Genomic DNA, 25,835 nt, shown 5'->3' with positions numbered 1-25,835 from the left:
ATTTAGTCCTCATGGAACAGTCGTCATCGTCCAGTTGAATTATTTGTGCGTGTCACCTGCTCATTCGAATAAATCTCAGTATGCCCATTTTAAGCGATACAGGCTTTCCATGTTGAATAAACTCGACGTCTCTTGCTAACGCGTCAACATATGCAAATGAGGTGACTAGCACAAAAAACTGCAGTGTGCATCATATCACGAACTTGGTGAAAATGAAGTTCAATGACCATTTGAAATAATCTGTACAATGCATTTTATGATCATATGCAAATGACGTGACATGCATAAATAAGTGCACTGTACATCCCATCACCAATTTGGTGAAAATGAGGTTAAGCATGCGAAAATCGATAAATAGACACACTCCAAACACTTTACACAATTTACATAACCCCCACTTCCAGAAATGTTCATATTTCTTTATTCACCCACATTATTCCTTCTTTTACTTACAAACTTCTTTGTAATTTTTCTGCATGCACTCATTAAAAGCTTGGTATAATCCACACTTGCCGTCCTTCTCGGTCACGTCCAAATCTGCGAAATTCAATCATTAATAAATAAAGCACATTTTAACTACAGTCCTCGTACTCTGCTCTGTCACCTCATTTGCATATTTTAACGCATTCGTGAGAGTCATCAAGTTTACTAAACATGGAAAGCCCGTATCGCCGGAAACGGGCTATTGAGATTTATGCAAATGAGGTGACACGCCTAAATGCGAGGATAGTAAATAAGTTTTCGAAAATGGGGCCAGATTTTGATCATGTGATCCATTTACCCTCGGGCATACACTTATCCAATCCTTTAAGTATTTTCTCCTTGGCGTCCCCATCTCCCATGGTGGTTTTCTTGCCCTCCGTCTTGAACCACGCCTTGCTTAGCTTGCCCCCCTTGACGGCACCGTCAAGCAGTTTAAACACGCAGAGTTGGGCGCACTGAGATTTCAAAGGTTAAAATGATGAATAATCTGGGTTGAACGTGGTTCGCGTCGCTATTTTATAAAATATATTTTTTTTAAAACTTACAAATTCATCTTCAATCGCCCAGCACTGGGGGGCGACAAAGAGTCCTTGTGTGACCGTGTCCGCCGAGAAAACGACGGGTTTACCGTTGCAGGAGGAATATGTGGCGAGCTCTTTGTTCACGTCGATTTTCCCGACCTGGAATTTTATGGACATTTTTTTGTGAAATTTGAATTTTATTTTTGGGATGAAATTTTAAATTTGAGCGTAATTTACCGTTCCCGAAATAGTTACCGCGATGATGAAGGAGACTAGGAAAAGATTCATTTTATATTTGAAGGAATAAAATTTCAGATTTTTTTAAGTTTTAATTGAACAAGGTTTGAAGTAAGACTGGTGCCAAAATGGGAGATAAAAATGATTTTATTGGGGAGGATTTGGAACGTTCATGTATTATGGGGGCAAAAAAACGGAAATTTTTACACGGTCCACCAACCCCTTAAATATGATAAGTATATTTGGCTAAATACAAGTAAGATATGTAATTGCCCTACCAATATATTTAAGATATGCAATTACGCACCCACATTTTTGCTGACATGATATATGAACGTTCCTTGTCTGATATATGAACGTTAAATTATCTGATGCCATTGTGTGGGTCTGGAAATTTTTTTAATGGGCTGGCGATTTCACAAGAAGTTGTGTAAGTGAAACGATTAAATTAGGAATTTGAGGTGTAATATAATAAGAAGGCACGCGTCACAAAAAAACCTTGGAATGGTACGTGCTACGTTAAGTATTATGCGACGTGAGTCACGTCACATGACTGAAGAAAAGGGACGTTTTTAGTCTAATTTCTGTAAAATAATGCTTTTTGGAAGTATGAATGAAATTTTATTAATGAAAATTTTTATGAAAAGTTTTTTGTTTTTTTAAAACAATGTATATAAATTGATACACAAATTTTTGCATACCGTACTACTGATTTTTTAAATAAAATTTTCCTTGGGTACGATATTGATCTAATATGTAATTTCACATGATAAAATCCACGTAAAATATTCATAATTTTATATAAGGGAGGAATATTGATTTCATTTTTTTTAACTTTTTGACGAGAAACACGAAGAATCTGCTTTTCTAATATTAGTCGAAATTGAAAAATTTGAGAATACAAATTTTAAAGTCAACTTTTTATCGTTCATTTTATGTCAACCAGTTTCCAGTTTTTAGTTTCTTGAGGAGAAACGAAAAATCCGTTTTTTTTAATATTAGTCGAAATTGCAAAATTTGAGGAGAATAATATTTTAAAAAATCAACTTTGCAACATTCAGTTTTCCACAAAATGGTACAAAATAATATAATTTTACAATTTTGAAAGGATTTTTATAACCGGATAACGCCGAAATTCTGTCGAAATTAATTTTTTATTCAAGGCTCAAAATTTCCCAAACGTACATATTCTCCATAAATATATATATGCATATGCCAATAAATACGCAATAATTAACCCAGATGAGCATTATAGATAATTTTGAAACAATTTATTTTTCAACAAAGTCATGAATTTTGAAAATAATTAAGATTATTAAAACTTTGCTGGACCAATTTTATTACTTATTTTATTCCGCCTTTGCTCCGCACTCCTGCATTATAAAAAAATATGTTTAAGTCATTTACACATTTTAATACGAGTGAGGGGCGGGGGGCGTAGGCAGCCCCATAAATTTACATACCTTAGACGCCGCATCCTTAATGCACTTATCAAATTTGTGCGCTTCTTCGCAATCATTTTCCAGCACGAAACGTTCTAAAGTTTTATAAATGTTTCCACAATTAGATATCTAATTCATCCCTTTCGGGGACGTTCGTAAACTTCGTAACGCAAAGAGGGGTGGGATCAAGGCCCAAAAATGTCTTGACACATGTTCAAAAGGGGGTCTCCAAAAATAAAAATACAAATTTATGTTCCCAAATTTACGAACCTCTCCCCATGAAAACTTATGCAAATTTCTTCATTTATGCAACTTACGTCCCGGATCAACTCCACACTTTTTAATGGCTGCGACCTGAATTTCGACGATCCACTTCTCATTGTGGACGTTGGGGTCGGTGCTGTTGACACTTTCCCAGAGCTCCTTGGTCGCCTTGTCCAACTGGTAGAGGCGAGTATTCGGGTCAACGAACCCCATCTGCTCCGCGACACAAACGGCGACACACTGAATACAAAGAATAAGATGTTAAGTGGGGTGAGCCGCTTTATGTTGCCGTCTGTCCGTCCATATGTATGTCTGTCCCTAAGCAGGCTATCTCCAGATTGCTTCATATCTATGATGTTTGTCATTTTAAAGGAAATTGCACCACGAAATCAACGACGTCAATATTTTCGACCTCATGACCGAGAGGACGAAGGTCAAAGGTCATACATCATATAATTTTAGAAATGTCGTGTCATTTGAAAGTATGACGCCACTATTTTTATGTACGTTTTGAGCCGTGTAACTCAAAAACTGACCTCTTTAGAAAGCTGCGCCTTTCCGGGGACGGTCAGGGTGCAGATTGGGACGGTACCGAAGCCTTTGTTGATAGTTTCCATGGGAAGATTAATCTTATGGCCCTCGCACTCCCCATAGTAACCCATCTCCTTTTGCAAATCCGCAATTCCAAAGTTAAACTCGGCCGCTACGTGACACACCTGTGCAAAAAAAAATCGGAAAATTTTACATAACATAATGTGGACATCGAGCAATCGTGGCGATATATTGGGCCTTATGTGCAAAAAAATAATTAATACAAAATTTCACAGAAATTTATTTTGCAGGAAATTTTGAAGGATTTATTTTATGGATGAGGGGATGTCCAGAAATTATGTCACTGCGGAGAGGGTAAAACTAATGCGTCAGTCCTATTTGCGCCAAATGTTAAAAAGGGTGTAACCCGTAAGAAGTAGGAAAGGGGGTCTGAAGAATCTGTGACATAATTTATAAACGTTCCTTGTCCCTCTATCCCTACGTTTCCGCGGCCCCTGCTCAAATTATAATTAGGGAAGCTGCGCTTACCAAAAGGGCGATGAAGAGAAGGGACGAGATTCGGAGGAAGGCCATTTTTTCCTAATTTTTTGAGATACGTGGACGACTGGAGGATTGAGGAGGTAAATGTGACGGGGAATCTGCCAGGCCAGCCAAGTTTTATAGCCTCGCTGCCTATATAATTCGTGAGGAAATTCAGAATGGCAACCACAATTGCCCCATTGTTCATAATTTCATAGGGAGGTCAACCTTGATCGTGGAATGTATTGCATAACCGTTACCTTACCAAACTCGTAAGAACGGAGGATATTTTAGTATCGTGCGGGTGACGATGACACTCTTATAAATCCAGTATTAAAATAAGTAATGCCGAGCGTTATTAATATACATACATTGACTTTATCAAAATGATAAGTAACTCGGCATAAAAGTTTTACCATATTCGGTGGAAATTTCTATGATAATTCTAATACCAAGCGGCAGCAAGTTTATTACCGAGAAATCAATACCCACCAGATTTCTAAGAGTGTATTCATATCTACGTGAGCAAGGATGGCCCGATCGGAAAACAATGCTTAATACAATAAATTATTTACGTAGGCAATTAAAAAGGAACTGATGCGTCAAAAGCAGTGCAAATTTTACACAAGAAGAGTCCACACAAATTCCTGCCGGAATTGGCTTAATGTTCTCGTCTTTTACGACCCCAATTTACATACGTTGAGGCAAGGAAATATGTAAAAATGACGTATGTGTAGGTCGGCCGTCTTTGTTAAGTGGAAAGGCACGTGTCTTTATTCCAATTGTGGAAAATAAATAAGTTGTACTTTTCCAATCCTTACGTAGACCGTGTAAAACAAAATTTGTAAGCGTGTCATCCTGTGGCCGCGTAAGCTGTGGGGACACTAACATTGATAAGATGGGGGGGGGGGGGGGTTTGTATAACATGTGAGGAACATCGAATAACCGTAGGGACATTGTTCCTCTGTCCCACGGCAATTGATGCCATCCGTTATCGTCATCATCTATTTTGACTGGATTTATGTACGTAGGAGATGACGTGAACTTTAAAGAAGTATGTTTGTTTGTATGTATGTATCAAGAGTCGTGTAAAAAATTGTGCCTATTTTTACTCGAGTTATTATGAGACGTACCTATTGCTGCGGAAGATAATTTGGGGACATATTTATTTAAATATTTATAAACCGGAATATACATACAATTTTTCTATAAGAAATTTTAAGAAGCATAAATCCTACATGTTAAAACATTTTTTAACATAAGACGCCAGGATAAAGATGTAAAATAGATTTACCTGGATGTTATGCACATACATAAATCATTATATATAAAAATCGAGGTACATGTTGATGTACAGGCTCACAAAATTCGTAATTAAACCATGTAGAAAATTATCATGCAAATTAAAAATTAGGTAAACGTGTCCACTTTTTTACCTAAGAAGAAGTAAATTCATCGTCTGGATCGCGCAAAATTGCTGTATTACCAAAGGTGTCAGTCTATCCATGAAATTACTCCCAAATCTCACCCGTAACGGGGTATAGGATTTTAGCATTTTCCTCTCCTCTTTCCCACGAACCAGGCCCTTCAAACCTTTCAAATAAGTCTCACTTTTCTCATAAACCACACCCGCTGCCGTGCAATAGATCACGTTCAGGACTTCCGTGTCTAGTGAGAGCAACGCTAGAAAAATGAGATGCGTTCCCGCCATCCCGTCGTGATACTTGATGCACACAAAGGTCGCCAAAATTTGCATGGACGGACACGACACTAAGAAAGTGGGGAACACCTTGTCCCGAATTGCGAAATTGAGTACAACCTCTAAAATTTGCAGTTTTCGGTATCTTCTCGTAAACCTGGGGGAGCCCACGATCTTGGCAGATTCTTCCCACAGATGGAGAATTCCCGCGATGACGACGTACATCGCGTAGTGCGATCCATTCACGAGATGGCGGAATATTTGGGCAAATTCCGCTAAAATTAGGGCTGCTTTGACGATTAGAAAGAAGAAGGGGTTTGGTGAGCAGGATGACCTTGTGCAGTCGCATTCGGGCAGGATGACCCATCCGAGAAAGGGTGGTTGGCAAGGGAACAAGATCAAAAGGAAAATCATTGCTGGAGGGAAGATGAAATGGCACGTGATGTCCAAGAGGGTATAAATCAATTTTATTGTTTGTAAGAATATTCTGCTCCGCACGGTCCAGAGACTGAAATGAAATTTCATTAAGTATAAGCAATATTTTAGCAAATGCATACAAAGCGATTAAGATTTCCATAGAGATTAAAACTACCCTGAATATGACCCCTTCCATAAAGGGCTTTTTACCACCTACCAAAATAGGCGAGTACCCTAATTAGCAAAACTGAGAAATTGACTAATCCTGTCGTTAAATATTCCCTATTTTGCATCAGGGTTTGAAGCCAAAATTTGGGCTGGGATTGTAGAAATTTAACACAGGACTCGATGACTCATCAACAAAATCGTAAAAAGAAACACGTTTTTCATTTATTTCTCAAGTAATTATTTTAAAATCTTGAGACAATTTGTAGTAGGAAAGTTGATTAATAACTAAAGGTGAGTTTTTTTTAAAATTAAGGTTTGACGAGTTCAAATTTTTTTGAGGGATTAATAAATTTGAGATCTTTTTAAAAACTGTCAAAATCTGTAGCGCATTTTTTTAAATTGGCGTCTTGCTTTTTAATGATTAATAAATAAAGGCCAGTTTTTTAAAATAAAGGTTCGACGAGTTCAAATTTTTCTGTTTGATTAATAAATTTGAGATCGCTTTAAAAACTGTCAAAATCCGTAGCGTATTTTTCTAAATTGGCATCCTGCTATTTAAATTTGTCGTTCATAATTTTACAATAAAATCCCAGTACCCAGAATAATTTAAAATGTGCAGAATTTGCCGATATATTTTTGATGTGCAAATACATGCGTTAATCAGTATATATTTAGTTAAATTGCAACTCACCTAACTCCTCAGTTCCTCCCGTCTTATAGATCAAATTCATCAATTGTATGCTCGCCATATCTGCACCCCACTCCGCACCTGTCACCGTGCAGATGGCATACATACAAGTCAGCGTGGCAGGGAACACTTTTTCCGATAAGTGTGCAGGTGACGATCGAAGCAGGACGATTTGAAAGATAACGTAGCAGACACTAACGGACAGATAAATCCTAGCACCTAGAGATGCCAGTAAGTCGGCTTATTGAGTTGTGAGTCGAACCAAGCCGAGTCAGAAGTAAGCCGGCTTGGCTCGACTCGACTCATTAAGAAGTAAGTCAAGTTGAGTCAATTGAGTCGAGTCAGTGTGTTACTGCAGCGTGCATTTAATGTTTATAGTCACTTATCTTCAACTAAAATCCTTAATTAATTATTACAATCGAGTTGGTTTAGGTTAAACTTCAATCATATTTTATTGATTTAATTTGTAAATTAACATGGCTAATTAAGGCATTGGACCTTTAATATATTAATTTAGTTTAATCGACTAATTACGTCAAATTTTTTATTGCAATTAATGTATATAAAACATTTAAATTTAAAATTGGTCTTAACTAGAATTTTTTGACAAAAATCAATCACCCTTCTCGACTTTTAATAAAATTAGAAATAAGTGTAACTCAAACCCATGACTAATTGCTTAACTGTACAACCAGCATACATATTTATGTAAAAAGGATGTTTTAACAAATTTTAAATATTATTCTCCTCTCATTTTATCAGCCACCGCGACACAAAGATCCTTTTTAAAAATTTCCTGATAATTTGCCTTTATCCAACCCTTCGTACAAATACACTCTTGGATTGTTGATGGCGACATTTTTTGCCTTTTTGGAGTTAATAGCGTTGATCCTGAGGAAAATAAACGCTCCACAGGAACTCCTGCACCTGCCGCCGTCAGGAAGTCCCTGGCCATTTTTGAGAGTGTTGGGTAGTCGGATTCGTGGTTCTAAAAGTACAAAAACGTGACACTTTGGGGACATGTTTTCAAAAGGTTAATTGTTACCTTCCACCACCCTAATGCACCATTGTTTAGTGCGTTCGGGCTTATCACTGGTTGCGACAGGTATCGAGCAATCTCGTTACCCTTGATATTTTGACTTCTATGAAATTGCAGAAACAAATCGTTGTCCTCGGATTCTTCAAACCGTTCTGGGTTGTCCTCCTCTTCACTAGCGTAGCAGGAATATTCTGCTATAAATTCAAGTTCTAATTTATAAATCGTGATATTTTGATGAATAAGTGACCCATTTAATGAAATTTAAATGCAAGAAGTGTTACGAATCATTTCATCACAAAATATCATTATCTCAAATACTATTAACAATCCATGCATGTGTAAATTACATATTTGAACTATTATTTTTCATACCAAAACGCAATAATTTTTTTGTTTTAATTTTCTTGGGTGAAGTTATGAATTCAAGTTACACTCATAGACAGGGTTCGGAAAAACCCAGGGTTTTAATCAAAAATTATAAAACCCATGGGTTTTAATGGGTTTTACCATGTTAATTGGGTTTTATTTGGGTTTCAATGGGTTTTATTGGGTTTTATTGGGTTTAAATGGGTTTTATTGGGTTTTAATAGTTTTAAGTAATAATTTAACAAAAATTATTCGTAGTTTGTATCTATTCGGAAATTATTTTTGTTTTACAACACTTGAAATCTTGAGTCAATTGTTGCTTTGTTTCGAATTTTCATATATTATGATTGTAATGAAATAAACTGCTTTAGAATGAATTGAGATAACGTCTTCTAACGTATAGGAGATGTATTTAACTTTTAGAATATTGTTTTAAGGTAAAACTCGATTAAAACCCAATAAAACCCATTAAAACCCAAATAAAACCCACTTAACATGGTAAAACCCAGTGGGTTTTACTCATTTACAACCCATTAAAACCCATTAAAACCCAATAAAACCCAACCCATTAAAACCCAGGTCGGAATACCCTGCTCATAGATCAAATGGTAGTTTTTCATAATATCGTTGTCATCCTCATGGTGCAGGTTCGGTGGGGAGAAAGTTGATAGGCTGTCTAGATGAGAAATGGAATAGAAGAAAATTGTAGTGGAACTCGTCCAATAGAGGTCGGCGGAAATCCAGCTAAATTAGGTTGGAAGTCGTTGGGAGGAGTCATCCTTGGAGGTTGATAAGAATCTGTCGATTAGTCCTAGACGTTTGAGTTGGGGAAAGCAGGGAAATCGGATGTGTATTTTTTTTGGTTTTGTGTTTAGCACAAGTGCTGAATTTTGTTTATTATTGTTTATCTATTTTGATCGGTAATTTTTGTCATCTTCGCCCATATTCTTCTTAGGGCCTTTCGGTATTGATCCAAGTCTTCGCGCACATTCTTATCTGCGCCTTTCGGTATTGCTCCATTTAATGTCCATGTAATCGGTCGATTATCCTGATCTGTATATGTTAAAGTCATTTCTTCGCCCAAATTCTTCTTAGGGCCTTTCGGTTATGCTCCAATTCTTCGGGCCCCTTCGCTGCGCGAATCGGTATTTGAAAATTAAATGATAATAAACCGTTGCAAACGAACATCAGAACTAATGGATGCTAGGTTCGATGTGAAGATTGAGCGTCCCCAAAATCCAAATAGTTCCCAGCATGTGACCCTTTGAGCGTCCTCTCGAGGTCAAAGTGTGGTGAGTAGAGCGTCATCGTCGTCGTCACACTTTAAATCCATTACCATGTTTGATGTTTACTTAGTACAGTTGGTATTAAAGTTACAGCAAGTTAACAGCAATATTTTAATCATTAATCATTTAACGATATTAATTACTTAATTATTTATCTTGAAGTGCTAATTTCTCGATAATTAGTGATTAATTAACTATTATTTAAATGTTTACGATGTGATTTAATGGTTATGTATTTATATAGATTTTCAGTTCTTTATTATTAATTTTTATCCGTGGTATAATTCTTTATTTTAATTAAATTGTTTCTTAATTCCTACTTATTTTCTGGATATTGACATGTTGACTAATCGTAACTTATTAACTTTATACTTATTTTAATTCTCTAATCGTACTTATTTACGTATTGGTTTATTGCTTATTTATTTGTATAGTTAGTTCAACGATTTACATAAGTGTATTCATTTCTGTATTTATCTAGGTTACAGATTTGTAGATTTTATTTTACTTAGTATTTATTATTTTTCAATTTAGTAGTTTCTTTGTCTATTTATGTTTTCTAAATTGACATCTTAATTGTTTTTCATTGATTTGAATATTTTCTTGTTCATTTATCGATATATTTTTGATCGATTTATTTATTATTTTCGATGAATCTTTCTTCATTGATTTATTCATCGCTTTGTTCATTGATCGATGTATTTTTCATCGATTTAGTTTTTCATTTACGTATTGATACATTCCTCAACTTATTTATATTTATACTTTTTCTTTAGTTCTGTTCACTTATACGTAATAAAGTGAAAGTAACATTCTCCGTCATTCTCCGTCATTCTCCGTCTTAATTTTAATGTATCTCTTTCGGGAAGTAGGTAATGGCTTATCAAACAGCGTTATAATTATTAATTTAGAGAGGAGTCAATTTACATGACTATTTCAAAGTTACATTAAGTTAGATATCTAATCTAGTTATTATAGCTTATTTTGCATAGAATTTAATTGAGCGAGGAGGTAGATTCATCCATTTTTTTTGCTGGCGAATTTTTTCTAATTTCTTAACTAAAGCCCTAGTAACAAGACATTGATGAAGAGAATTTGTAGTTATTCTTGTTTTTAATTCGATTGTTGTTGTACCAGGGATGTTATTGGTCGTGACTTTGGTGATGTTAGCTCATTCTGATATTTGTGAATAAATTCTTGGGAGAAACAGCCATCTAATCATTGAAAGTCGTAAAATTGAAGTACAGCGGAAAGAATAAGTGTTAAGTTGGTCTGCTAAATAAGTGAATCATTTCTACTAAATTAACTTTCTCTTTCAACTGGAAATGGGTTGAAGCTTAAGTTAGAGCTCAAGTAAAACGATGTGCTTGTTATTTAATTTTATTGCAACAGATAAAGACTTGAATAATGAAGAGAATTCTGATGTGCTGCTTAACTTAATTTTGCTAAGTTACGTTACTAAATAAACGAATAGAAATAGTAGTCAAATTTTATAGTTTTGTTTTTCTAAGAGAAGGAACTTATGTAATTGATGGAGAAAGTAAGATGTAGTAAACGATGATGAATTTTTATGTTTCTGTTGTTCTGTTTGGACCAAATACTTGACAATGAGATTAAATAAAATTTCCAAAGCGAAATTGAGGAAGTTAAAGAAAGATAAGTCGGTATCATAAAAATTGACGAGGAGGACATGTGGAAGATAAAATAGGACGAGTAAGTTGTCCAAGTCAAGTAAAATTAAATTTATTGTTCGTGGTTGGGAAATGTGGATCAATTTATGTTGAGGAACAGGATTCTCTCCATTTGGCTATATTTGTATTCCGACGTAGAATGATGAATAGAATACTTGTTTTTGTCTTGTTTTTCTCAAATCAGTGAAAGTATTGCACCATAAAAGGAGACGGAATCAAAGTAGCAGAGATAAAGTTGAATCAGGTCAATTTTTACGACTGTGTCTAGGGGAGAAAGTAGGAAGAAAGTGAAAGTGCGTGAGTAAGTAGGTTCATCGTACTTGTAAGATGTGAATCTTTGTTGATGAAGGGGATTAGGTTCCGGGTAAAAGTACTTTTGTGTTGCGACAGAATGACTAATAAATTAGATTGCTTTTATCTTATGGCTAGTAAGCCAGTGAGTCAGATGGAAAATCGAATTGAGGGAATGTGCTGCTGTACAATATTCGCCATGCCGTGCTTTTTGAAAAATCCGCCACTTTTGGCAACATTTTTCTCTTATACTATGTATTCTAGTTTGAGAATTTTAGCTATGTTTTAATTTGATTTTATTTCTCATGGGAATTATGTATCGTTTTTTTTATAATTATTTTTCAGTTAGTATATAATTGTAGTACTATGTAGTGGCCATTTAAATTGAAATATCAGGACATCATTTTTCAAATCTGCTCTTTGTTTACGCAAATTTTTTTTTATAAATATTCAATTAATTTCATCGCAATCCCTGCGGAATATTTTAATCATCGCTTTTTGCGGAATTATTTCAATCATCGCTTTTTGCGGAATTATTTCAATCATCGCTTTTTGCGGAATTATTTCAATCATAGCTTTTTGCGGAATTATTTCAATAATCGCTTTTTGCGGAATTAATCATCGCTTTATGCGGAATAAATCATCGCTATTTTTGCGGAATAAATCATCGCTTCGTTGCGGAATAAGTCATCACTTGTCATCGAGCCAAACGTTATTTTACGCTCTCGAGTGGAATTCAAATACAGCCTGGCCAGGGCGAAATCATTTGTATCATCTCACTTTAGAGTTAAACATTTTATACTCAGTGAGGAATTTCAATATTCAATTAGTTAATTTCTCATGCTTTTATTATTTCTTTCTGTTTATACTTTTAATGTTTCCTTTTATTCTTTCAGTTATTCCGTATTTTGTTATACTTTTATTTTTTCTGTTTATTCTTTGAATTTGTGCTGCTCGCGAAGTTACTGCAGTGTGTGTATGTAAATAAAATGTAAAATGTATTTAAACAGAAACCAACCATAAACTAATTATGGTGGGGGCCAATCCGTGGTTCCTTTCGCTACTGCACTTTCAATCGACCGGAGTGAAAGTTGTCGTTGTCCTCTTCACTGTAGAGGAATAGTAGTTGATGCTAGTTTCTATCTTTCTCCTTCAACGTCAGTATAGTTGTTAAGTGAGGGTCAGATGAGACATAAACTGGAATTCTTCTTAGTCGTGTAAAATCTTGACTCGGGTTGAATTGAGACTGGGGTTATGTTAGACGTCATTGCAAAATTTTGAGGCGGAATTTTGCAAACGTGCAAAATTTGAGAAGTGAAGAATTTCGCATTTTTTTGTAGATTTAGGAGGAGATGGAATTTTTGCAATTTTATCGAAGCGATGTGTAGAATTACGTAGTAAAAGTTGTAGAGAGGACCGTAGATCTGTACATGTACAGATTTATAAGGCGGGGCGACGATAGATTCTCCTATCTCAAATTTTTGTGAAGAAAGTGGGTGACTTGTAGAGGTAAAATGGTCGTGGAAAGATGAAATTACGATTTGTTAAATTCTTCCTAGTAGCGGTGAGTTCGTCGTGGACGTCGCGAAGTTTTGTACAGGTACAGAAATGTTATCCGGGCAATGATAGATTCTTCTCGCCAACTTGTATGAAAGGGAGAGGAATTATTTGTTGGCAAAAGTAAAATAGTTGATGGGCGATGAAAGCAGGAGCCAGTTAATTCTTCCTAGTTTCTTCGGGTCAGTAGTGTAGTTTTTGCACAGGTGTAAAATTTTCTTCAATTGGAGATGGGGCGAAGTAATGAAATTCTCCTGGGGAATGTGGGACGAAAATGGGATTTTGAAGAAAGGAATATCCTGAAAATTTTTCGAAGTAAAGCCCGGGGCCTTAGTTTTCGCGATAAGGCACAAGTGCCTCAATTTATCTGGAAATGCCCAGGGACATTTTATTTTGAAGCAATGCACAAGTGCATTGTAAAATCTTGTAAGTTGGAAAAGGATAAGACCGAAAGTAGGGGTCAAAAATTGGGGCGAAATAAAATTGAATAAAACAATGCAGGCATCCGTCATTATGTGGTGAAAATTTGTCACTTTAAGTCCGTTTTTCTCGCGAATTTAACTCTATTACTGCACAATTTGACTAAAATTTCACGTCGCAAGAACTTATCTCGCCGCTGACACCAAATGTCACGGGCGGCTTTTGTGAGTGGCTAAGGCGAGGGCAAGGTGAAGGTGCAGTGAAGTATTATGAGAGATGCTGTTTTGAGCTCCTATCGTGAGGAGAAAGTGGAGTAAATAATTGGGGGAGTTGATACAAGATGTTTGTGACTAGTAGGAAGAGAGATGTTTATTAGGAGAAAGAGACCACGGACTGACACCCAGAAATGACTCTCGTCATTTGTTTTATACTTGCGAGATGGGAGAAAGAAGAACTTTCTCCCAACTCTTACAATAGATTGACACGCATGATCATCCCACAAAACAGAGTGCGACATATTGATGCCTGGCCTCATGTAAGTAATTTAAAGGGGATCATGTGGATTATTTCAGGTAATTCAGTACATAATGTAAACGAAACCCTCGAATTGTATTCAGTTTTAAAATAATTTATCTTGCAAAGTTCGTACATTGTGTACGTTTGCAGAAGAACTCGTCTTAACTTAATTCCTCTCGCTGAATAACAAATCCTATACATAATTTTGCGAAATACTATAATTTATTTTAAATCGATAATCTACAAACCAAACTACTTAAAACAAAATGTATACACAATTCTACGACGTAAAATAATAAATTATGTAACTTATACATATACATCACAAATTAATTCAGAAGTTTCTTCTTGTGGTGTTTCGTACGTATGTACACAACTCTTAAGCAAACACCCAAGAAAGAATGAATGTTTTATTCAATAAAGTAGAGAATTTCTACTGGAGATGTGAATTCACGGATAATGCAGTACATACATATTATAAATTTAAGAACGTCTATATTGCTTATGTACACGTGCCGAGGTACGTACAGTGTCGGACAGATGTCTACGTCCACATAGTCGCGTCAATTTCATTTTCAAATTGTCACTGAACTACTGAACCAATTTTCATCATTGATATATCAAATTCTCACAAATATAACGTAATTTCATAGCACATTATTAGTTTTCCGCTAAAAAATTTATTTTAGGCCAGAGATGTATTTTAATTCAAAATGAAAACAATTGGATGGACAAAAGTCAACGTCCAGTCAGAGAAAACATACAAAAAAAAACTGTAATTTATAAGGAATGTTATAACAATTAATTTTTAATATTTGGTTGGGCCTCCGTTCGCTTTAAGGACGGCTTCAAGGCGTCGAGTCATTGAGTTTACCAAATTCTTGGTCACATCTTCAGAAATGGTTTCCCAAACTTCACGAATTCTGGATTTAAGGCCCGGAATTCCTGAAAAAGATTGTTTTCTTATTTCTCTTTCAATGTGGTCGCACAGATGCTCAATGGGATTCAAGTCTGGAGATTGGGGAGGCCATTCTAGCTTCGGAATTTTTTTTTCTTGAAGTATTCCATGGTGGACTTGGCAGAGTGTTTCGGATCGTTGTCTTGTTGGAAGGCAAATCGTCGTCCAAGTCCAAGTTTTCGAACAGATTCCTGGATATTACGGTCAAGTATTCCCTGGTACTTGTATTGGTCCATAATTCCGTCAATAAATTCCATTTTTCCTGCCCCACTTGAAGCCATGCATCCCCACACCATTACCGACCCGCCGCCGTGCTTAACTGTGGGGTTGAGATTTTTTGGATTCAAAGCTTCTTTTGGGTATCTCCACACTCTACGACGCCCATCTGACCCAAAGACATTGAACTTTGACTCGTCAGTCCATAAAATATGTCCCAGAATGTTTGTGGCTTGGAAATGTGGTCTCTGGCAAACTTCACTCGTTTGGTTGCATTCCTCGGTACAATAAGAGGCTTCCGGACTGCTCTGTGGGATTTCAAATTTCCCTTATTCAGTGTTCTTTGGATGGTCATAGGACTAACCTGTTTGCCGAACATCTCCTTGATCTCGGTAGATAGCTTTGGAGCACTAAGTGAGGGTGTAACGTTGACTTTGTTGAGCACGTGGCGTACTTCTCGGTGAGCCAAAATGGGTTTTCGACCACTTCTGACCTTGTTTTGGACTGAACCATTAGCTTTAAAGTTCTTAATGATTGTCTGGATGGTTGTCCTTGCTAATTTATACTTGGTCCATATTTGTCTCTGCGACAGCCCCCTTTTTGTCCACCCTTCCAGTCCTGAATGACAAGATCTCGAATAGCGATAGAAATTTCCTTGCGTGTCGACGCCATCATATTTTTCTGGAAGAAAATTATTTAAAAATTAATGCGGCATATGTTATTGATAGATTTATTAAGTTACCTGATTTTATAAATTGGAGAGATTTTTGTTGTTGACAATTAAAGTGAAGTGGACGTAGACTTTTGTCCGCTCAAATTTCATCCTCTCTCGCTCTGCACTATGATTCTCAGTTTTCCCAGAATTTTCAGAAATAACTCATATGTTTTATGAAATTACGTTAAATTTGTGAGAATTTGATATATCAATGATGAAAATTGGTTCAGTAGTTCAGTGACAATTTGAAAATGAAATTGACGCGACTATGTGGACGTAGACATCTGTCCGACACTGTATGCAGCTATATATGTAATTTGCAGGCATGCATGCTCGCAAAATTTTTAATTATGTACAGTATCACAAATTGTTTAATAATTAAACGTACCCTACTTTTTTTACTTTAAAAGAAGCAAATTCATCGTCTGTATCGCACAGAATTTTCTGAAATACCAAAGGTGTAAATCTGTCCAGGAAATTACTCCCAAATCTCACCCGTAACGGGGTATAGGATTTTAGCATTTTCCTTTCCTCTTTGCTCCGAACCACGCCCTTCATTCCTTTCAAATAAGTCTCACTTTTGTCATAAATCACTCCCTCTGCCGTGCAATAAATCAGGCCCAGGATTTCCGCTTCAAGTGAAAGCAACACAAGAAAAATAAAATGCGTTCCCCCCATCACGTCGTGAAACTTGATGCACACAAAGGTCGCTAAAATTTGCATTAACGGAAATGAGACTAAGAAAGGGGGTAAGATCTTTTCCCGACAGGCCGCATTTAGTACGCCCTCCAAAATTTGAAGTTTCCTGTATCCTCTAGTAAATCGCGGGAAACCCATTATCTTGGCGGATTCTTCCACAGATATACATAGTATAGATGGTGGATCTGCTATGCAATCACTAAGAAGTCGGTAATGTTTTTGAGGTGGAACTAAACCCTGCCCATGTCCACCAACTCCAAAAACAATAACAAAAAACCTACAGTGTGCAGTGTTTATATAGCCCGAGTCAGGGACAGAGTCCTCTTCCAAATGTTTGTCAAGTGACCGGTACAAACCAACTACTAATAGTAGTTGGTACCGGTCATTATGGGGAAATTTTTGTCGATTGCGAATTATTCGCAATCGTCGCTGCAAAATTGCAGCTTCTTTAACCAATTCCAAAAACCCCACTGGGTCCTCCTGGCAAAAAAATCTTAAAGTTTACTTTACATTTATTAAGCTAATCTAACCCTGCAGGACCACGCCAACTTTTAGTCGTCTACGCCCGTTTTCCAAACCAATGGGGGTGACCAGTGTGTGCAAAAAGTCAGCCTTGTTGCTATTTGTTCCTATTTGCCTATTTGCCTTTTTGCGTGCCTTTTTGAACTGTATAGAAAACGCAATGAATAGCTTTTACTTTAATTTTATTTCTTCTCATCTCGCCAATTCAAGTATGACCAATTTCTCGAATATCAGTTACCATAAATACATAAATACTATATTCATACTCTTTCATTAGACACCATTAGCAACCTCAGTGCCAAATTTCTGCCTTCTATGACAATTTTGAAATTTTGATGCATAATACCCCATCCACCTATATGACCCCCACTGGTCAACCACTTGACCGATTTCGCCCATCTTCGAACTTAACTCCTCATTTGCCCCATACTACATGTGTAGCAAATTTCAAGTCGATAGGATGAGTTTAACGAGAGTTATCGTAAGACGGACGGACGGACGGACATGATGGTTCCATAAGCCCTGACTCGGGCTAAAAATCTCAGCTGATATGTGAATTAAAATTAAACTTGCTAATTTTAATTCAATAAACCTCAGCAGTAAATTTTATTACATTTAAGAAGCCTACATTTGACTTAGGTTTGTATTTAGAAGAGAAAAACTGGAACGAATATGATTATTTTCGTAGTTTTTACGATTTTTAATGGCGTGCCAACGTGCTAATCACTGTTTATATGCAACCGTGCAACCATGCGTTATACCCAAATTATACCCAAATAATTCCCCATGCTAAAACGCTTTTCTCAATGGTTCCTCCATCTATGCTACTATACATCTGTGGATTCTTCCCATAAATGCAGAATTCCCGCGATGACGATATACATCACGTAGTGCTCTCCGCTCACTACGTGACGTAATATTTGGGCAACCTCCCATGAAATCAGGGCTGCTCTGTATGTATGTATGTATTTTGGGAGGAGGGCTCCTCTTGTTGGAGGAGCCCAATGCTCAGATCATCCATCAGATCTATTGCATATCCTCTTACTTACACCGTATGACAGTGGCTATCTAGTTGCTCAGGTATAATCCCCATATCTATTGATGAGATATGGGGATCGAGAAACCATTTAAGGATAGTAAGACAGGAAGAGACGCCGGCTTGCCGTAAGCACCACCACTCACCCCTGCACTTACGGGGCCAGTCCCACTCCGCCTATCCTCTACCCACCACTGCCTATTCAATCTTAATGTATGCCCCTTTGGACGCGAATACTGCCACGGAAAGGCAGCATGCTCAGTCCACTCTACTGAGTGTCCAGCTACAATGTGTGTAACTGGCACCCAGGGAGGGCTGCCCCAGCTGCCGAGATATGAGGGATCGAACCATAGACCTTCCGAGTGCCGAAGGCCACCGGTTCTCACCCCCAGGCCAAACAGCCAGGGCTAGGGCTGCTCTGACGATTAGCAAAAAGTAGGAGGATAATGAGCAGGGTAAGCTCGTGGAGCCGCATTCAGGCAGGATGACCCATCCCAGGAAGGGTGGCTGGCAAGGGAGAAGTATCAGAAGGACAACCATGGCTGGGGGGAAGATGAAATGACACGTGATGTCCACGAGGGCATAAATGGATTTAATTATTTTTAAGAATATCCTGCTCCCGCTCCAGAGATTGAAATTGAATTATGAACCAAGGATAAGCAATATTTGAAGGAAATAATCAATAGCGGAAAGGGTTTCTTTAGGTTAAAACTTCGCTGGATAGGATGCTTTTCAAAATTTTACCCCTCGTCCTCTGTTCCCTCATTTTGTAGTAAAAATACTAACTAACTACTCCCCCTTTTTACCCTTTTCCATTCCTTGAAAATGACGACCAGGGGCTAAAATCCCATCTCTGCTTTCTACCACCCAGCGTAATAGGTGGTTAACGGCCAAAGATTGGAAATGCTACAACCCGGCTGTTATGTACATACATATATCCAGTTTTTTCAAAAGTCAAAAATTTGGACGATAACACTAATTTTCCACTATGTACATAAACTTAATGCATGCTGGACTTCGTCGCCAAAATTGACACATTTTTAGACATTTCTCTGCTCTTAGGATGTAATTTACAATTATTCGTAGTAAATAAGCTGGTCACTGGAACATCACAGCGATGAGTTTTTTTTCTAATTAGCCCAGTTCCGATGAGTCCCATTTTTTCTGAGGGATTCATAAACCTAAGATCTCCTCCTTCAGAGAGGGTCAAAATCTGCCGTGTGTACTTTTAAAAAATTGGCAACTACCAAAAAATTGTTGAAAATGTACTGAATTTGACGATGGATCGTCAAATCCTGAATACATTAATCACTTTTTACCTAGTAGCTCACCTGTTTCCTCACTTCCTCCCGTCTTATAGATCAAATTCATCAATTGTATGCTCGCCATATCTGCGCCCCACTCCGCACCAATCACCGTGCAGATGACATACATACAAGTCAGCGTGGCAGGGAACACTTTTTCCGACAAGGGTGCAGGTGACGATCGAAGCAGGACGATTTGCAAGACGGCGTAGCAGACGCTGACGGGTAGATAAATCCTTGCACCTCTCGTACCACTGGGGGAAGCGGGGATAACTTTGTTGAGACGTGAATCCCACGCGTAGTAGAGGCAAGGGTTAATTTTTCCAAAGAATAAATTCCGCTTGAAAAATGGTAGCAAGATGGACGTCAGCATGTTTTTATATGTGAATATATGAATGTAAGTACGAATTAGGACACACTCTTAAGACTTATGTTACTCTTATGGAAAGTAAACTCTAAATAGAAATGAGTAAAATTTACTCAAGGTTGGGTAAAAAAGAGGATGACAACAAAAACGTAAAACTTGTTCAACTCTATGCAAAATTTGCCCAAAATTTTGTGAAATTTGCCCAACGATGGGTAAATTTTACCTATTGGTTGTGCGATCCTCTATTTTACCCAACCTTGAGTAAATTTTACTCATTTTTACTTAGAGTGTATCTCAATGCACTCTGAATTCGATATTAAGTTAACTATGCTAAATCAAATCCAGAGTATCGTAGAATTCATAAAGAGGAAAGTTTACTCGGAATTTGGTCTAGTTTATTTAATATCGAATTTAATTTGCGTAAGCGTTTGCTTCAAAAGGTTAATCTAAATCCCAGATGGCACAAAATGACGCTCAGATTCTGATTGGAAATATTTGATATTTCGGTCCCATGAAAGTGAAAGATTATCAATTTAAACTGTCAACATGACGCTATTATGCTAGAGTTTGCACATTTTCTTAAAAATTGCTTAAGCTTAATATAAATCAGCAGGATATTTTGAAGGGATTGAACGTTAAGAAAATCGACCCTAATTTGAATTAAGTCCGCAGTAGGAAATATTGGATATGTACGTGGTATTTAATATTTAATAATTCATTATTTAGCTACATAGGTTATTCGTTTATTTACATAGGACGAATGTGTGAATGTATAATTTCAAATTGGTCGTTTTCCGTTAGACTCCGATATACCTCATATTATAAACCTGAAATGGGTGTTATTAACGCTCGTCCTACATACATACTAACAATAAATAACTTATTTAAAATAAGTAAGAAATCCTTAATGTACATAAGTACATATATGTATGTACCAATACATATATATATATATATAAATACATATATTAGTATCCAGCAGTATATAATTTAATATGGATGGTGGCATCGTTTTAAGTATGCAATGCCATTACAGAAGTCGATGTATGTATGTAGCTTCTAAATAAATAATTTATTTTGCAAAGTTCCTACATCGGGTGAGTTTGCATAAGAACTTGTCAGCTTAAATTCATGTCCCTGGCAGAAAATTAAATCGCATAATTGTGCACATACATAATTTTACAAAACAATAATCTAGATTACAGTCAAAATAATATGTATAATTTTGCGATATTAAATTATAAATTACATATTTTAACTTGCATCACAATTTAATTAAGTAATAACTTATTTCGTTTCGTGTAGTACATACATACATAATGCCAAATATCGTCATCTACAAAGACGATATTTAATTTTGCCACTATGCAATCTAAAATAAATCAATTCTTTAAAAAATAGTTCCATAAACATATCATTTAATTTTCATTTTACTCTTCTAGAAAACTTTTTTATTGAATTTTAATCGCGTAATTGCGTAACTTCCAAATTAAACAAAGTTGATCCTTCAATCGCGCCTTTCATCTTCCTGTACTCTCAACTGAAAAGTGTCCCTCTTCGACCTCGGCAGCCTAGGTTTCGTTACACCCAGATCAATCCCATAGGTCCCCTTCAAATGCAGAATTAGCGCCGACTTGACCATGAATCCCTTGCCACAATCGGCCTGGTCACAGATGAAGGGTCGCTCCCCCGTGTGGACTTGGCGGACGTGCGCATTAAGGAAATATGGGTACTGGAATGCCTTTTCGCACTGGGAGCATTTGTACGGCATGGGAGTGACGTATCCCGGAGTGTGAATTCGTTTTACATGCTCATTCCTGGTCATCCTCATGGAATAGCAATCCGTACAAGATCTCTCATATATGCCATATATGAGCGATCTTATGACCCATATATTATATGCGTCATTTTCGTTTTGAAAGCTTTTTCGCAGTGGGGGCACGGAAAGGGACGCTCGTTCGTGTGCCACCTCATGTGATTGTCGTAACTCAGCTTGCGAAGAAATTGGGCGCCGCAAGTCTGTAAGAAGTTGTACAAAATATCTATTATTTAGTCATAAAAATGGGGCAAGCAACTCCTTACAAAGTTTACAATAGTTGAGACACCCAAAAGCTTACTTGGCATTTGTATGGCTTTATTCCGGTGTGGATTTTCTGGTGAAATCGTAGCATTTCCAGGGAACCAAAAGTAGCACCGCTAGAATTTTGGAAGAATAATATTAAAATTTGTTAGGTAACTAAATTAAAGGGATATTTATATACTAAGGCAGTTCACGCAGTCCTTGGTAACCTTGTACAATCCGAAAACTTATAAAATCTTACAAACATTTCTAACGAAAAACAGTTTACAAATTTTTGTAATACTTGCTAAGTTCAAAATCAATTTAGCAAAAGTTTGTAAAATTATTTTACAAGTTACCAATGATTACGTGAATTATGTACCACATACCTTAAAAAATATTTGTGTATACTATATCTTAAATCGCATTTCATGTTATTATTTTTTTGCGACCCTTAATCACCCTGCAAACGCGACAGGAATATCTAAATGCCTGCAAAATTTACCATTCTTCGCAAACCCAAGGGTCCTCCCCGTGCTCCTTGACCAGATGATGTTGGGTAGATAAGGACGCAAACGTTTCGCCACATGTGTCACACGTGAGTCGTAATTTTCCTTCTTGGCGGTCCAAATGAAGCTTGAGATCGTACGGGATTTAGAATCCCATGCCACAAGTGTGACAAATATGAGGCTCCGAGCCGGAGGCGTGAGCTGTCAACGGATTTAATTAATTTTTGTTCGCTCAGTAATTTAGAAATACTTGATTAAAGTGTATAGAAATATGTATATTGATGCCTAGCATCATATAACTAATTAAATGGGGATCATGTGGCTTATTTCAGGTAATACAGTATAGTATGTGCATATATGGTCGATGTACACAATTTGTGTAACACAAAGCCTCCCAAGTACTCAGCTTTTAAATAATTTAAGTATTTTGCGAAGTTCGTACATTGGGTGCGTTTGCACTGCAGAAGAACTCATCTTAAATTCATTTCCATCACTGAACAATAAATCATAATTTTTCAAATCAATAAAATGTACACTCCCAAAATATTTTTAAACAAAATTGTTACCGGCGGAGATACTATACAACTCTACCGCGTGGTAACACTATAGTAACAAATTGTCTTCTGAGGGTAAGGAATTGCCTCCGGTATCGGTAATATTTTTTTTTATTACAAGCGCGTTTACATTGGGGGCTGAGCAGCATTTAGTCTCTGGCATCTAGAGGAAGTAAAGCATGAAATATATGTATTTAGCGTTTCGTTTTTTGCATGGAAGCAGGAATCCAGCCATTCCATACTAAATACTTACTGGTGCACGTTTGAACGCCTTTTGAGGACACATGCACCCAAAACCAAGCCTTCCATACAAAACCCGACCCGACCTCCGCCGGTAACAATATCGACAAAAAATTATTAAGAGTGTAGGCCAAATTACTTAAAAAATATGTACATATGTATGTATGTACAATTCTGAGATGTAAAATAATAAATTATTTAACTTACATTACAATTTCATTAATTAATAAGTTTCTTCTTCTTGCGTTTCGTATGTATGTACATAATTCTTAAGTAAACACGATTTTCGTCACTTTCAAAGAGACGATACATATGTAGATAAATAATTTTGAAACATTGCAATATGGAATAAATTATCTCTTCAAAAAATAATTGTGTACATAAACGTAACAAATCTCATTTCATATCTTTTTTTACACACATACTTTTGGATATTTTTTTTATTTAACTTTTTTTTAATTGCGAAAATTTTGGAATTGCATTACACCAATTTAAAAAATTTAACCCCCTTCTTCTTCCGCTCCCCATCACCTGAAAACTATCCCTCGGCAACCTAGGTGTTTTGACGGGATTTAGATAGTAGGCGACGGGAACTTTGAAGAATTGGATATGTTTATATGTAGAGTCGCGTAAAGAATTATGAAGATTTTTAGACGAATTATTTCAGAGGCTAAGCGAGCCAGGCCCGGCCCTGGGAGTTTCTGAAAAGTCGTCTATATTTTTGGCGCATAATTTAATTGGGCAAATTTTAAAATAAATCTGATGCAAATTTTACAGCAATAATAAGAGTTAGCAACGTGTAAAAACAACGATTTTATTAAAGCTCTCGAAAATATTTTTGAAATAATCTTATTAGAAATTTTTAGAAATATGTATTTTGTTTGTATGTATGTTTTGTTTGTTTGTATGTATTTTGTTTCACCTCAGATAATCTGGATTTTGCGACATTTTTGACTGGCGAAATCATTTATAATTGAATCAAAATCTGTGGTATCTGCTACCTCTCTCTCAATTGAGATCAACCATATTACAAATTATGGCGCAAGTTAACAATTACATGTGCCTTACTTTTTCTACCTCAAAAGGAGTAAATTCATCGTCTGTACAGCGCAGAATTCCTGAATTACCAAAGGTGTCAGTCTGTCCATGAAATTACTCCCATATCTCACCCGTAACGGGGTACACGATTTTAGCATTTTCCTCTCCTCTTTCCCCCGCACCAGGCCCTTCATCCCTTTCAAATAAGTCTCACTTTTCTCATAAATCACACCCGCTGCCGTGCAATAAGTCAGATTCAGGATTTCCGCATCAAATGAGAGCAACCCTACAAAAATGAAATGCGTCCCACCCATCACGTCGTGAAACTTGATGCACACAAATGTCGCCAAAATTTGTATGGACGGACATGACGCCAAGAGAGTGGGGAAGACCTTCTCTCGAATGGCCCCATTTAGTACACCCTCCAAAAGTTGAAGTTTTCTGTATCCCTTCATAAATCGCGGCGAAGATCTTAGAAGATTCTTCCCACAAATGCAGAATTCCCGCGATGACGACGTACATCGCGTCGTGCGACGCGTTCACGAGGTGGCGGAGTATTTGGGCAAACTCCCAAGAAATCATTGCTGCTCTGACGAGTAGAAAAAAGTAGGGGTATGATGAACATGGTGACCTCGTGCAGTCGCATTCGGGCAGAATTACCCATCCGAGGAAGGGTGGCTGGCAAGGGAGCAGCATCAGAAGGAAAACCATGGCTGGTGGGAAAATGAAATGGCACGTGATGTCCACGAGGGTGTAAATAAATTTAATTAGTCTTAAGACTATTTTACTCCCCCACGGTCCAGAGACTGAAATGGAATTATGCAACAAGGATAAACAACATTTGGAAGAAATCGGTATGGGTTTCTCTAAGTTTAATATATGTACGCTGGACAGCATGGTTTCCAACAGTGTCTTTCTGTCAATGGGAAATGGGGAAACAGGCCGATAATCAGGCTTGATGAATCATCGCCAAAGTATTCAAAGATTGACACATTTTAAATCATTTTTCGGCTCTTAGTATTTAATTTAAAATTCTGGACGACAGGTTTGTAGTCAGTAAGTACTGGAGTACCAATAAGTTTTTTTAAAAATTAAGCTAGTTCCATTTTTTGTTAGGGCTTCTTACATACATTAACTCAGGATATTCTCCTGCAAAAAATGTCAAAATCTTGGCTGTATACTATGAAAAAATTGGAAAGTCCCTGCTTTACAAATTTGTGGTCAATAACTTAGAAATTACTAACAATGTAATGATTTCATTAACTCACCTGTTTCCTCACTTTCTCCCGTCTTATAGATCAAATTCATCAATTGTATGCTCGCCATATCTGCACTCCACTCCACACCTGTTACCGTGCATATGACGTACATACAAGTCAGCGTTGCTGGGAACACCCTTTCCGACAAGGGTGCAGGTGACGATCGGATCAGTAAGATTTGCAGGACGACGTAGCAGACACTG

General features: G+C 36.8%; 2 protein-coding genes across 2 annotated transcripts; both read right to left on the bottom strand.

The window, feature by feature from the left end:
* Positions 1-397: 397 nt before the first annotated feature.
* LOC110860852 lies at positions 398-1,352 on the bottom strand. Its single transcript, XM_022109967.2, has 4 exons — positions 1,242-1,352; positions 1,029-1,163; positions 782-938; positions 398-537 (listed from the first exon to the last, which is right to left on the bottom strand). Exons 1-4 carry the CDS (start codon positions 1,290-1,292, stop codon positions 446-448), a joined length of 435 nt encoding a protein of 144 aa, XP_021965659.1. The 5' UTR covers positions 1,293-1,352; the 3' UTR covers positions 398-445.
* A 1,172-nt stretch (positions 1,353-2,524) lies between these two features.
* Positions 2,525-4,130, bottom strand: LOC110860839. Its single transcript, XM_022109955.2, has 5 exons — positions 4,028-4,130; positions 3,484-3,663; positions 3,001-3,187; positions 2,705-2,778; positions 2,525-2,614 (listed from the first exon to the last, which is right to left on the bottom strand). The coding sequence occupies exons 1-5, from the start codon at positions 4,070-4,072 to the stop codon at positions 2,591-2,593; spliced, it is 510 nt and encodes a 169-aa protein (XP_021965647.1). The 5' UTR covers positions 4,073-4,130; the 3' UTR covers positions 2,525-2,590.
* Between the last annotated feature and the right edge of the window lie 21,705 nt (positions 4,131-25,835).

The sequence above is a fragment of the Folsomia candida genome, unplaced genomic scaffold (assembly GCF_002217175.1).
Source record: "Folsomia candida strain VU population unplaced genomic scaffold, ASM221717v1 Fcan01_Sc034, whole genome shotgun sequence".
Lineage (NCBI taxonomy): Eukaryota > Metazoa > Arthropoda > Collembola > Entomobryomorpha > Isotomidae > Folsomia > Folsomia candida.
This window is presented reverse-complemented; position numbering and strand designations above follow the sequence as displayed.